Source organism: Molossus molossus, unplaced genomic scaffold, assembly GCF_014108415.1.
Source record: "Molossus molossus isolate mMolMol1 unplaced genomic scaffold, mMolMol1.p scaffold_m16_p_11, whole genome shotgun sequence".
NCBI lineage: Eukaryota > Metazoa > Chordata > Mammalia > Chiroptera > Molossidae > Molossus > Molossus molossus.
Window position 1 is genome coordinate 99,350,760 of NW_023425346.1, and position 15,735 is coordinate 99,366,494.

At 44.0% G+C, this 15,735-nt stretch overlaps 1 protein-coding gene across 1 annotated transcript in view; it reads right to left on the minus strand.

The window, feature by feature from the left end:
- Positions 1 to 15,735, minus strand: part of DNER (delta/notch like EGF repeat containing) — a 270,425-nt gene that overhangs the window by 34,858 nt on the left and 219,832 nt on the right. The window contains exon 9 of the mRNA XM_036254307.1: positions 32 to 154. Within this exon, the coding sequence (XP_036110200.1) occupies positions 32 to 154 (123 nt within the window). The remainder of the gene's footprint in view (positions 1 to 31; positions 155 to 15,735) is intronic.

The window sequence follows — 15,735 nt, forward strand, 5'->3', positions numbered from 1 at the left end:
CGCGGCGGCAGGAGGCCCCAGGGCCACTCACCTCGGTATTCAGCCGGGCACAGGCACTCGTAGCCATTGACGAGGTCCCTGCAGGTGCCCGCGTTCAGGCACGGGTCCGAGAGGCACTCGTTGCATTCCTCCTCACAGTAGAGGCCGTGGTAACCTGAGGACAGAGAGAAAGGGCTGCCATCAGACGGGTCCCATGGCCACCCACCAGACCAGCCTGTAAGGGGGCCGTCGGGGGTTCACGGGCAAGGGTGGGAGAGACAGGTGGGATTTAAGAGCTGGGTCTCTTGGGGTATCCCTGAAATGTAGATTTCCAGGAAGGCTCTAAGCGTCTGTTCTTAGCACCCTCCTTCATAATCCCAAGAATTATCTATTTATCAAAGAGAAGTTATCCATTTGTCACCAGATGGTCTCCTTATGACATGGTGTTCAGGGGTACTGGAGACGTGGGTTCCCGAGTGTGTGTGCCGAGACCACCAAACACAGTAATAGCAGCAGGACTTCCAACTCCTCTAAGGACATGGACCACACTGTTCCTCCAATCAATTCAAGAAATATCTCTAACGATAGAGAATTGTGTCAAAGGAGAAAAGGATCGATGTGTTTTCTCTGCTGTTCAAGTCAGGAAACAAACTCAGCTAAGCAGGCTTACCTGGAATTCCTGAGCAACCATGGGCTATTGTTTTTGTTTATTTAAAGTGATACTTATCCTGTGTTCAGTTGTCATACATACATGCATGTAAGTTCCCCCACAATCCCCAATCCTCTGAGGCTTGTCCGTCTGTACGCCACCTCCATGTCTCTGGGTTAATTTTGTTCAGCAGTTTGTTTAGTTCATTATATTGCACAAATAAGCGAGATCATGTGATATTTGTCTTTCTCTGTTTGCTTGTTTCGCTTAGCATAATACTCTCCAGGTCCCTCCATGCCATCTCAAAAGATAAGAGATCTTTCTTTCTTACAGCTGCATAGAACTCCATTGTGTATATGTACCACAGCTTTTTAATCCACTCATCTACTGATGGACACTTGTGCTGTTTCCAGATCTTAGCTATTGTAAACAGCACTGCTATGAGCATGGGGGTACATATATTCTTTCTGATTGGTGTTTCAGGTTTCTTAGGGTATATTCCTAGAAGTGGGATCACTGGGTTATGACCAATGAACACAGACAACAAAGCTGGGGATAGGGCGGGGGGAAAGAAGGAGGGTGTCAATGGGGGAAACATGAGAAACATCTGTAACAAAAACAAATTAATAAAAAAAGATGTTTAAAAAAATAAATATTTATGGAGGGAAACGAATAAATAAATAAAGTGATACTTATCTGCATTATAATATTTTTACTTGTGCTCAAATTTTTTAATTATTAAAAAGGTAATCATAGCAATGGGAAAAAAAAAAAAGAAACCTAATCGTTTCTTAATTAAAGATGGTTCCAAGAGGAAGATGGCAGCTGGTAGGACCGGAGGGAGGGTGAGTGTGTGAGCGAGTGAGCGAGTGTGGGAGAGAGTGTGAGTGGACGTGCAGGTGGACGACCAAACCCGAGCAGTGCAGAGCCGGGAGCAGAAGGTCCCTGTGCTGGGGACGGAGCAGCCGGCTACCGCGGTGAGCGGCCCTTCAGGGCGCTTCTCCCTGCCCATGGGGAGGTCCCACCATTTAGGAAGATCTCAGGTCTTCCCTGGCAGGAGGCAGTGGGAGCAGCGAGGGCCCAGCAACCTGAGCCCACCAGCGCACCTGGCACCATGGGACCAGTGGACACTCTGTGTCAACACAGACCAGTGCACAGTAGTGGAGCTGCCAAGGTGCCGGTCACAGAAGCCAGAGACAGCGGGGAGCCCAGCACCATCCCCCATAGTAGCAGCCCCATCAGAGTCGTGATACACCCCCAGCAACAGAGGCTGGGGAGCAGACATCCATCCCCAGGCAGCAGAAGCAAAGACCAGCAGCTGAGACCCACCCCCAAATAGCTGAGCAGGAGTTGAGCCCCACGGGGCAGCAGCACTCCCCAGCCGCCAGCAGCGGGACCTGGGGCTCCACAGAGGCCTGTGAGGTCCAGCAGCCCACAAAAGCTGTGGGAAGCCTGAGCCCGAGAGGGACTGGTGTGATCCAGCTGCCTGCCCACAGGACCTGCAGGGTGCAGGGGCAACAGAGAGGCCTGTGCGACCCAGCTGTGTACAAGATAGGCACAGAGGATGTGAAAATGGAGATGGAGTGAATGGAAGCTACACAGACAATCTGCCAGGACCAAACGGGTTTTACACTTAAAATAAAGACAAATCCTCAGAGAAAAGCAGCAGGACAGGACCATATAACTGGGACATTAGTGGGATCAGCAGTGGTGCAAGAGGGTGGCAGGCTGGGAGCCCAGGGAAAGCAGCAGTCATAGCTGTGAGGAGCGCCCTTGGGGAATAAAGACCAAGCCCGCTCCACAGCCCACAGAGCCCGGACAGAGCACTAAAATAACCACAGCCACTCAACTGGGGGCTATGGCAGAGGGAGGGCAGACTGGGCTGAAACTCTGTGGGGACACCCGGGATTTGGAGGGCACTCAGAGTTTTTGCTCAGTTGCGAACACAAAGGACGGTGGCCAGTGTGCTCCTTCCCAGGGCTGTGGGGAAAAGCAGCAGCCCTTCCCTCGGAGATTTAGCCTTTCTCAGGTGAGTCAAAGAAATGCAAATTGAGGCTCATTAACAACCACCATCTATCCCACCCTCTGGAAATCCTCTTATGTAGAACACCAGGGCTACATTCCAAAGCCCCGAGTAACTAAGACTACTAGCCACCAGGAAAAAGCTAGAGAATAACTGAACCTTTCCTGGGCTTGCAAATCTACCCAGGAAAGTAAGACCTGACTGTGGTGTTTAACCCAGGCACATCCAAACCCAGTAGAGAGAGCACAAACAGCAGAACACCAACACCCAGAGGGAAAATTTGGCATGCTCCAAAACCCACTGAGATAGCCAAAATGGTGAAACAAAGAAACAAATCCCAAATGACAGAACGAGAGAACTTTATAGAAGATGAGATAAAGGACATGCAGTTAAGTAAATTATCAGAGGTAGAGTTCAGAGCCATGATCTTGAGGAAGCTCAACAGCATGAGTAAGGACATCAGCACCATGAGTAAAGATATAAAAACACTGAAAGCCAACCAAGTGGAAATGAAGAATCACATAGCAGAAATTAAGAACACATTGCAAGGACTAACCAGCAGAGTAGAGAAAGCTGAGCACTGGATCAGTGAATTAGAAGACGAGGTAGAAAAAATCAACCAATCAGAAAACCAAAAGGAAAAAACAATTTAAATAAAAAGGAATTCAGCTTAAGAGAACTGTGGAACAACTGGAAACATAATAACATTCACATCATAGGAGTCCCAGAAGAGCAAGAAAATGGGCAAGGGTTAGAGAATATATTTGAAGAAATAGTGACAGAAAACTTTCCTAACTTGGTGAAGGAAGAAGGCAGTCAAGTTCAAGAAGCACAGAGAGCCCCAAGTAAGAAGAACCCAAACAGGCCCACACCAAGTTACATAGTAATTCAAATTTCAAAAATAACAGACAAAGAGAGAATCCTAAGGTAGCAAGAGATAAGCAACAGGTTACCTACAAAGGAAACACCATAAGGCTCTCAGCTTACTTCTCCACAGAAGCACTACAGGCCAGAGGGAATGGCATGAAGTAATCAAGGTCATGAAAACCAGGACCTGAATCCAAGACAACTCTATCCAGCAAAGCTATCATTCAAAATAGAAGGTCAAATAACAAGCTTTCCAAACCAAAAAAATCCTAAGGGAATATATTAACACCAAACCAGCACTGCAAGATATGCTAAAGGACTGCTGTAATTAGTAGAAGAAATAAAAAGAAAAATAGAACCATACTAAACAAAAATGGCAATAAATAACTACGTATCAATTTTCACCTTAAATGTGAATGGTTTGAATGCTCTGATAAAAAGACTCAGAGTAGCTGACTGGATAAGAAACCATGACTCACATATATGTTATTTACAAGAGACCCACCTCACAACAAAAGACTCACATAGGTTGAAAGTGAAGGGATGGGAAAAAATCTTGCAAACAAACGGAAAGCAAAAAGAAGTTGGGATGGCAATACTCATATCTGATAAATTGGATTTCAAAATTAAGGCCATAACTAGAGACAAAGAAGGCCACTACATGATATTGAAAGGATCTATCCAACAGGAAGATATAACCTTAATAAACATATATGCACCCAATATAGGAGCACCAAAATATATTAAAAATCTTCTGGAGAACTTCAAAGGAGAAATCAATAGCAATACAATCATAGCAAGGGACTTCAACACCCCACTGACATCACTGGATAGATCCTCTAGACAAAAAAAATTACCAAGGAAACAGAGACTCTAAATGAAGCACTAGACCAAATGGATTTAATAGATATCTACAGAGAATTACACCCCAAAACTACAGAATACACATTCTTCTCAAGTGCACATGGGACATTCTCAAAGATAGACCACATGTTAGGGAACAAGCTAAGTCTCTACAAGTTCACGAAGACTGAAATCATATCAAGCATCTTCTCAGATCACAATGGCATGAAACTAGAAATCAATTGCAAGAAGAACAAAGACATTTGAACATATGGAAGCTAAATAGCATGTTATTAAACAATGAATGGGTCACCGAGGAGATCAAAGAAGAAATCAAAAACTTCATGGAAACCAATGAAAATGAAGACACAACAACACAAAATCTATGGGATGCAGCAAAAGCAGTTCTGAGAGGGAAGTTCATAGCACTACAGGCCTACCTCAAAAAAACAAGAAAAATCTCTAATAGACTATCTAACCTCACAACATAAAGAACTAGAGAGCAAACAAAAAAGAAAACCCCAGAGCAAGTAGAAGGAAGGAAATAGTAAAAATCAGAGCAGAAATAAACGACATAGAGACCAAAAAAACAATTCAAAGGATCAACGAAACAAAGAGCTGGTTCTTTGAAAAGATAAACAAGATTCATGGACCCTTAGCTAGACTCACCAAAAACAAAGAGAGAGAACCCAAATACACAAAATCAGAAATGAAAGAGAAGTAACAACTGACACCACAGAAATACAAAAGATCATTAACAACTACTATGAACAATTATATGGCAACAAATTCGACAATCTAAGCGAAATGGACAAATTTCTAGAAACACATAGTCTCCCAAAACTGGAGCAGGGAGAGAGAGAAAACTTGAACAGACCAATAACAGCACAAGAAATTGAAGATGTAATCAAGACTCTCCCAGCAAACAAAAGCCCAGGCCCGGATGGCTTCATGGGGGAGTTTTACCGAACATTCAAAGAAATAATACCCATATTCCTCAAACTATTTCAAAAAATTCAAGAAGAAGGAAGACTTCCAAACTCGTTTTATGAGGCCAGCATAATTCTAATTCCAAAACCAGAAAAAGACACTACAAAGAAAGAAAACTTTATCCCTGATGAACAGAGATGCCAAAATCCTGAACAAAATACTAGCAAATCGGCTCCAGCAATACATCAAAAAAAAATTATCCACCATGACCAAGTAGGATTCATCCCAGGGATGCAAGCTGGTACAATATTTGCAAATCAGTAAACGTGATATACCACATAAATAAAATGAAGAATAAAAACCACATGATCATATCAATAGATGCCGAAAATGCCTTCGACAAAATCCAGCATCCATTTCTGATAAAAATGCTCAGCAATGTGGGAATAGAAGGATCATATCTCGACATAATAAAGGCCATATAAGAAAGACCTACAGCCAACATCATCCTCAATGGGCAAAAACTAAAAGTATTTCCCTTAAGAACAGGAACAAGGCAAGGATGCCCACTTTCTCCACTCTTATTTAACATAGTACTGGAAGTCTTAGCCACAGCAATCAGACAAGAAGAAAAAATAAAAGGGATCCAAATTGGAAAAGAGGAAGTGAAACTGTCATTATTTGCAGATGACATGATACTATACGTAGAAAACCCCAAAGACTCCATCAAAAATTTACTAGACTTAATAAATGAATTTGGCAAAGTAGCAGGATACAAAATTAACGTCAAGAAATCAATGGCATTCTTATACACCAATGATGAACTCACAGAAAGAGAAACTAAAAACACAATCCCATTTACCATTGCGGCAAAAAAATTAAGATACCTAGGAATAAACTTAACCAAAGAAATAAAGGACCTATTCACAGAAAACTACAGGTCATTGAAATAAGAAATAGAGGAAGATATTAAAAAAGTGGAAACACATACCCTGTTCATGGATTGGGAGAATTAACATCATTAAAATGTCCATATCACCCAAAGCAATCTATAGATTTAATGCAATTCCCATCAAAATACCAAGGGCATACTTCACAGAATTAGAACCAGTACTTCAAAAGTTCATATGGAACCAAAAAAAACCTCGAATAGCCACAGCAATCTTGAAAAGGAAGAACAAAGTTGGAGGAATCACATTACCAGATTTCAGGTTATACTACAAAGCCACCATAATCAAAACAGCCTGATACTGGCACAAGAACAGGCATATAGACCAGAGGAACAGAACAGAGAACCCAGAAATGGACCCAAGGCAATATGCTCAATTAGTATTTGACAAAGGTGGCAAGAGCATACAGTGGAGTAAAGACAGCCTCTTCAATAAATGGTGTTGGGAAAATCGGACAGCTACATGCAAAAAAAAAAATGAAACTAGACCATCAACTTACACTCTACACAAAAATAAACTCAAAATGGATAAAAGACTTAAATGTGACTCATGAATCCATAAAAATCCTAGAAGAAACTGTAGGCAACAAAATTTCAGACATCATAGCAGCAGAATTTTCACTGATACATCACCTAAGGCAACAGAAACAAAGGAGAAAATGAACACATGGGACTACATCAAACTCAAAAGCTTCTGCACAGCAAAAGATTCAATCATCAAAATGGAAAGGCAACCCACTGTATGGGAAAACATCATTGCCAATGATATATCAGATAAGGGGTTAATTTCCAATATATATAGAGTGCTCATACAGCTCAACAAAAGGAAGACAAAGAACCCAATTAAAAAGTAGGCAGAGGAACTAAATAGACACCTCTCCAAACAGGACATACAAATGGCTAAGAGACATATGAAGAAATGCTCAACATCACTAATCATCAGAGAGATGCAAATTAAAACAACAATGAGGTATCACCTCACACCTGTCAGAATGGTCGCCATCAACAAATCATCAAACAACAAGTGTTGGCGAGGGTGTGGAGAAAAGGGGACTCTAGTACATTGCTGGTGGGAATGCAGACTGGTGCAGCCACTATGGAAAACAATATGGTGTTACCTCAAAAAATAAAAATTGAATTTCCATTTGACCCAGTGATCCCACTTGTAGGAATATACCCTAAGAAGCCTGAAACACCAATCAGAAAGAATATATGTACCCCCATGTTCATAGCAGCACTATTTACAATAGCTAAGATCTGGAAACAGCCCAAGTGCCCATCAGTAGACGAATGGATTAAAACGCAGTGGTACATATACACAATGGAGTACTATGCAGCTGTAAGAAAGAAAGATCTCTTATCCTTTGAGACAACATGCAGGGACCTGGAAAGTATTATCCTAAGTGAAACAAGCCAAACAGAGAAAGACAAGCATCACATGATCTCACTTATTTGTGGAATATAATGAACATAACAGTCTGAGGATTGGGGTAGTCCCAGAGACATGGAAGTGGGGTACAGACTGACAATCCCCAGAAGAAGGGGTGGGGGGGGAGATATACCACTGAACTTATATGCATGTGTGCATGAACAATGGACATGGACAACAAAGCTGGGGACAGGGCAGGGAGGGATGGGGAGAGGGGAATCAGTGGGGGGGGGGAGGAGAAACATGTGTAGCAATAATTAATTAAAAAATAAAAATAAAAAATTATTGTAAGGGGGAAAAAAAAAAGATGGTTCCTACCCTCCTCATTGCAAAACAGGTGTTTGTTCGAAAGAACAAGACAACATTCCTTGAGATTCACTCATGAGTGTTAGGCTGTTTTTAACTTTCCAAAGCATGTGTTGCTGCCAATGTGCAATGTAACTGGACCGTTTTGGTCTGGCCCTGTCCAAACAATGCGAAACATGTGAGCGCCTTCAAAAACCACCCTGCCTGTGTTGGTTCTGAATCTTAGATAAGCAGAAAAAATAAACCTTTGCTCAAGTGGGAACTAGAACCTCTCGCTGGTTTCTAGCTCTCTCGCTCCCAAGCAACCCTCAAACTCAGAAAGTCCCCTGAGGACCTGCTAAAAGGTCGAACTGTTTTGTTTCCTACACAAAAGTAGGTTAAGCTCATACTGGTGTTATTAACCAAGCATTTTTCAAGCATGTGCCATTTCAGTTGCTTTTTGAACTGCTTTCCAAATTTAGGTGGCGATACGGATTCCTTTGAGGAGACCTTGACCTACCTAAGACAAAGATCCTGTGGTTCCCTATTCTTCTGCTTCCCCCTGCCTGTGGTTTCAGGGAGCTGTTTCCATTACTCGTCGTCAGATTGTTCTCTTCATCTAGATCAGAGTTACTTCAACCAACAAACAGCAGCTGCGTCCCTCCAAAGGCGTTGGCAGTTTCTGGATATGTTTGTGGTCACCGCACCTAGAGTTGCTGCTGGCTGGCATCAGTGTGAGGGCGTTGCTACACATCCTCTAGTGCCCAGGACGGCCCCACCACAAAAACCACCCATGACCATGTACCCAGAGCCAGGGGGGGACACCCTGTTCTAGGTTTGGGCTCAGCACACTCTGGCCCACTGGCCGAATCCAGCCCAGCTTAGCTGTGTACATACGTTTGTGTTGGGACACAGCCATGCCCACCCATTACGTATTGGCTAAGGTTGCTTCCAATCAACGGTGGCAGAATGGGTAGCTGCAACAGAGACTCCCTAGCTTGCAAAGCCCCAAACCTTCCCTCTCTGGCCCCTTACCGAACAAGTTGGCTAACTCCTGACCTACATTCAACAGAAAATCTTTCTTTTCACAAGAGTTTGGGGAGTTAATCCCTTATCAAATAAATGGTTTGCAAACACTTTTTCCCATCCTATAGGTGGCCTTTTCCACTCCACTGATTGCGTCCCTTGCCTGGCAGAACCTGTTAGTGTGATATAGACCCACTTGATTATTTTGGCTTCCGTTGCCGGTGCTTTTTGTGACGTATCCAAGGAATCATTGCCAAGACCAATGTCATGAGGCTTTTCCCTTATATTTTCTTATAGGAGGTTTATAGTTTCAGGTCTCTTAGGTTTAAGTTTTTAATCTATTCTGAGTTGATGTCTGTAAGAGGTATAAAATAATACAGATGGCTAATAGGTATACAAAAAGATGCTCAACGTCACTAACCCCCAGGGAGATGCAAATCAAAACCACAATGAGATATCTCCTCACACCTGTTAGAATGGCCAATATAAATACATACATATAAATGCGCGCGCGCGTGTGTGTGTGTGAGTGTATGTGAACAAGTGTTGCAGAGGGTGTGAGGAAATCGGAACCCTTGTGCACTGTTAGTGAGAATGTCAAATGGTGCAGCTGCTTTGGAAAACAGTACGGAGGGTCCTCAAAAAATTAAAACTAGAACTATCGTGTAATCTACAATCCTCCTTCTGAGTATTTACCCAAGAGTTGAAAACAGAATCTCAAAGATGTATCTGCATTCCCGTTCACTGCAGCTTTATCCAAAATAGCCAAGGGGCAGAAACAACCTAACTGTCCATCAACAGACACGTAAATAAAGAAAATGGGTATATTCATACAATGGAACACCATTCAGTGTTTTAAAAGAGGGAAACCCTGCCATACACTGTAACACGGATGAACCTTGGGGCCATGTGCTAAGGGAAGGACAAATACTCTTGACCCTGAAGGAACTGAACTCACAGAAGCAGAGGAACCTCCTGGTTGCCCGGGGCGGGGAAAACCGAGCGTGGATGTTCAGTGATTACAGTTTTATTTATGCAAAATGAAAACGTCTTAGAGTTCTGCTGTACGACAACATGCATTCAGTGAACAATACTGAACTGCAAACCTAAAACGTGTTAACAGGGTAGGGTTTGTGTCCTGGGATTTTATTACAGGTGTCAGGACACGTGATTTTATCACATGTGTCTTCTGGTTTCTTCTCAAGAGGAGAAGCAACCCCAGAGGCATGCTGTCCATTGCATGTGCTCTCCCAGCAGATCTTTTAAAAATCAACTGGGGCCCCAGCCGGTTTGGCTCAGAGTTAGAGCATCGGCTCTCAGACCAGAGAGTCCTGGGTTCGGTTCCCACTAAGGGCACGTACCTCAGTTGCCGTTCATTCCCGGCCCCGGTGGGGGTTATACGGGTGGCAACCAGTCAATGTGTCTCTTTCACACCAATGTTTCTCTCTCTCTCTTCCTCCCTCTCTCCCTCCCACTCTATCTGAGGATAAATGCAAAAGTGTCCTCAGTGAGGATAAACACACACACACACACACACACACACACACATCAACTGGGAAGGAGCACCTATAACCCTATAAGTATTTTGGCCTTTGAATCGAGGTGTTATTTACAGAGACAAAAATCAAGAGAAACCATCCATAAGTGTTTTTGTTTTTGAAAAACGGTATCACTATCTTTTTCTACTAGCAACATGCAAAGCAAATGAGGAAGTTATTCCACAGAGATAATTAAGCTGGTGATGTTTTTCTTCCTTGGAGGGGGGAAAAAAAGGTAAAGGTTTCATATTCTAAAACTGTTTCTTCAGAGCTGGTAACATTTAAATGTCTTTATGGAAATGTCAAAGCACCCTTTCCACTTTGTGCCAACAAACCTAAACTGGACTGTTTGACTAAAAAGGCCATCCTTCCAAAAGAAAAGGATTCTGCAAAAATGGGGCTGCTACCCCTGCTGCTAATTAATTTAGACAAACAAATGAGCTCAGGGCAATATGCCCAGGGTCTAGAAAAATTAACCTAGTCCAAAGAAATTTTTAAAAATAGAATAAAAGATCCAAAGCGCAGGACCAGAGTGGCCCCTCCCAGGGCACTGACCTCCGTTAGCCCCAGTCTGGTCTGTGCGTGACTTCTCCCGAACGGTCGGCTTCCACTACCTCCTCAGAGTTGACGAAACAGCAAGCAGCCTGGTGTGGGAGGAGAAAGGAGCCGGCCCAGGTGGCTGCCATGCTTCGGCCGAGAGCAAGAACGATGCTGCCATGGCCACGTCGGTACCGCCAAAGAAATAACAGGTTTTCCAGAAAGTTGGCCAGTTGGAAATGTTACTTGGGGCTCACTTAGGGAGGTCCAGGTGTTACTGGGGGAAACTGGACTTCCATAGCATAGGAGCAGTACGTCGAGAGTTAGTTGCCTAGAAGTGGTGACGTTCCCACCAAAGAAAAAGATGAAGGAGGAAAAAGAAGGGACCGAGGTCAGATTTACATGGATGGGCAGGTGAGGACCAGAAGCCAGACCAGCACGCTGGGCAGGGATGGGGCGACGGGTAGGAGGGGAGACCACGGGGGGCAGTCCCACGGAAGCCAGGAGAGGAAGAGCAATCAGGGGGGCTGGCCAGCGCTGTCAAAGGCCCTGCAGAGTGAGCGCAACAACCCGATGACAAGACGAGGAGACCACTGGAGACCTTCACACCGTGGCTCTCAGTGGGGGCTTTACTGCCCCTTTTCAGGGTGCTTTGGAGATTGGGGAGCTGATTATGACAATGACTGAAGGGTTCTAGTGGAATTTGGTTGGTGTGGGCCAGAGATGTTAAACAGTATGCAATGTCAGGACCCCCGCACAACAAATAACGCCTCGGCATCCTCAGATCTCCGGACTGTCCCACTGGACACGCACGTAGGTGAAAACCCTGCTGATAAATGTCCGGGTCTAAAACCTAATTGCTTCACACGCACGGCAGTTTGTAAGACACACGGAGTTTTCCTAGAATATAACGACTGGGTACATCGGGAGAAGATCGTACCAAGACTCATTCACCATTGTGGAAAAATGTCTTCACGAGAGCAACAGCGGAATTTAAGTCACCAAAAAAAGCACACCTGTATTAGTAGACAAAACAAAACAACAATCACATCTTCAGACCATTTTCTGACAGTACCATCCACAGTAGATGCCCCCACCGGTTACGGATCCCAACACTCAATGGATTTCTACCACAGCCCTTGTAACTGTCTGAAATCGTATTTCTAACTTAGTTCTTTTCTTGCTTATTATTCCTCTCCCTTCGCTGGAAATATAAGCTTGAAAGCAGAGACCATAACTGCAGCATTCACAGATGTGCCCACAGTATCTGGTATAGAAAAGATGCTCAACTAATAGTGGTTGAGTCCGCACCCAAAATGCCATTGATTAAATCGACACACATTTAAGACGTGCCTGGAGCTTCCAGGTACTAAGATAATGGCACAGTCTTCATCGGCAAGGACGTTGAGGTCTAGCAGCAAGTCAGAGGCATCTGTCTACATCAGGCCCTGTGCGTGTGTTAACTAGTTTAATCCCCATGACAACCCAAAACAATAGGCATGACTAGTCCCAATTTATACATGAGGAATTAAGAGTCCGAGAGGTCAAGAAACCTGCTCAAGACCACACAGTTGACCCTGTGTGTTCTTCTTACTTCTCCAGGTTGTCTCCAAAATCCATTACCTAGTGTATTAGTTCGCTAGGACGGTCAGAACAACATAGTAGAGACTGGGGGCCTTAAGCAACAGAAATGTATTTCCTCCCAATTCTGGGGGCTGGAAACCGTAGGTCAAGGTGTCAGCAGGTTTGGTTCTTCCCGAGGCCTCTCTCCTTGGCTTGCACACGGCAACTTCCTCTCTGAGTTTCTCGTTGGTGCACCTCCCTGATGTTCGTATGGCTACGTAACAGCAGGCATACTGCATTAGAGCATCATCCTTATGACCTCATTGAACCTTAGCTACCCCTATGAAGGCTCTGTCTCCAAATATAGTCATGTTGGGGTTGCTGTTTCAACATATGTATTGGGGGAAGACCCAATCCAGCGCCTGACACTCAGAATCGGGTGTTCTCAACTGCAGCTCTATTGACGTCAGCCTGGGCCGTTCTTTATGGCTGGGAGCTGTCCTTGCGCTGGGGGTGGAGAGCAGCATCCCTGGCCTCTTCGCACTAGATTCTAGCAGCACCACTGCACCTCAGCTGTGACAGCCAGAAATGTCTCCAGATGTTGGCAGATGTCCACTGACGGACAAAGACCCTCTCTGGAGAACCATGGTCCTAGGCCCTTACTACAGCATGAGAGCAACCTCAGGAGAGGTGAGGGTGTGCAGGCTTGTGAAGCGTGAGAGTGCATTCATCGAGAAAAAGATTTCAGGCAGAACCTTCTCCCTCTGTGCGGCTGTGTTCACAATCGGAATCTGTTTAAGAACGGGGAAATGTAGCAAGGGTGCCTGCTCACACTAATCCTATACAGGTGCTCTGCTCGAAACAGACCTGCTGTGTAGAGATCTTACAGACCTCTGTGGAGTGACTACAAGCTCCTGTCACTGTCTCACACACACACACACACTTGAACAAAATGAGAGAAGACACGTGTGAACATGAGGCAGCTGTGTAAGTGAGCACAGAGCATCAGTTGGCGTGTGCTCCCTAATTTTTATCCTTCCATTGTGAGGGGCACTGTGGCTGGAGAGGAAATAGATGCAAAATGACCCAAATCCATTAAGAACTGTATTTCCATTGTTGTGGTATTTCCATTGTTGTGATGTTTCCATTGCTGTGATTCTTGTATACATTAAGTCGAAAGGACAGTAAAATAGAGGCTAAAATAAAGTTTCAGGTCCTCCAGCCTCTGTGGTGTTGATATGTGACTGAGCCGCCTACACAGTTCACCCGCCTCCCTGGGCTGCTGCTGGAGAAGGGAGAATGGACCAGGCCCCGCCCTTCCTGTCCCGGCCATGAGTCTGCATCCCCATCACTGCAGAGACTGCTGCCTCTGCCAGTCATGTGGGGAGGCTGGCCACCCCCTGGGGCTCCTGCTTGCCTCTTCCATCGGTTCGTTCTTTTTTAATCCTCACCTGAGGATACTTTTCCATTGATTTTCAGACACAGTGGAGGGAGAGAGAGAAACATCTATGTGAGAGAGAGACACATCAATTGGTTGCCTCTGAACAACTCTGACCAGGGCCAGGGATCGAACCTACAACCCAGGTATGTGCCCTTGACTGGAATCAAACCTGAGACTCTGATCCATGGACCAATGTTCTAACCACTGAGCAAAACTGGCCAGGGCCATTGATTCATTCTTTAATTCAGCAAATAATCATTAAATGCCTACCATGTGCCAGGCACTGTGCCGACCACCAGGGCTCTAAGGCTGTGTGAAAACAGACATAATGCCCCAATAGGACCACTTAAAGGAGCAAGACCCCAACAAGTCATCCCAATAAGTATAAAATCCAGCCAGGTTTGCCTTCTGAATGAGGTCACAAATGAGTCACATAAAAAAATTAATCTCTTTATATGATTTGTGAGCCTTGTCTTAGAAATGTCCTTTTTTTCATGATGCTTTTGACCACTAGAGGGTGGATTCTACCTACGGTCTATACCAGCTAAAAGGAAGGAAAAACACATGTTACTTGGGAGTTGAACAAAAGATAAATGGGTTTAAATATAAAGGTATATTTTACGAAAGGGCATTATATATGGAACCAGGGATGCAAACACATAAAGAAGAAATTCATCCACTTGTTTACGGCTTACAAACAAATTCACCTCTAAACATATCATAGCTGCAGTTAAACATTTCTGTTATCAAGTGGCCTGTTTTGTTTTTACTTACTCTATAAAAATTATTTTTAAAAATGCAAACCCTTGCAACACTATGACTAAAGCACCCAGATTCAAAATTAAGTATAATGACAAGATACATTTTACAACATGATTTTAAAGAGTATTGTGGTGTTTACTTATAAACAATAAGTAAAATGCTTTAATGAATAATCCCACAAGCTCAATTGATTATCTAGCATGTGACTATATACATGGGAAGCAGGCTTGGTTTGCAGTTGAGGTGAGAAAGACGATGAGGAGATCTGGAATAGAAAAATAAGTTAGAGCCCCACTCGGGCAGTGGATGGGTATTGGGGGCAAAATCAAAGTTTAAGATTCTATTTCAGCACTTTGGAGAGAACGGAAAAAAATTTTAAAATATTTAATTACTTTATTTCACAAACTATTGTGAATGAATATACCCCTTATCCAGTTATCACAATATATTCTTTTGAGGTGTTTGCCCTCAAAAGGGCTTGTGTTGCCTGGCTGGTGTGGCTCAGTGGTTGAGCGTCGACCCAGGCATCAAGAGGTCACCGGATCGATTCCCAGTCAGGGCACATGCCCAGGTTGTGGGCCCGATCCTTTGTGGGGGGCATGTAGGAGACGGCCAATTGATGTTCTCTCTCATCAATGTCTCTCTAAAAGCAATAAAAAATATATATTTTTTTTTAAAAAGAAAGGGCTTGTGTCTGAGGTCATTCCACTCAACCGGCGGCCACAGCATCAGGGATCTTGGTAGAAATACAAGTTCCCAAGCCGCACCCACGATCTACTGAATCAGAAACTGTGGGTGGGGCCTGCGCTCCGAGATTTCATAAGCCTCTGCCTGATTGTGATGCATGCTTAAGTTTGAGCTATGGACTGCAAAGAAAGCAACAGCTTCCACAATTTCTGATTCTCAAAAATGTG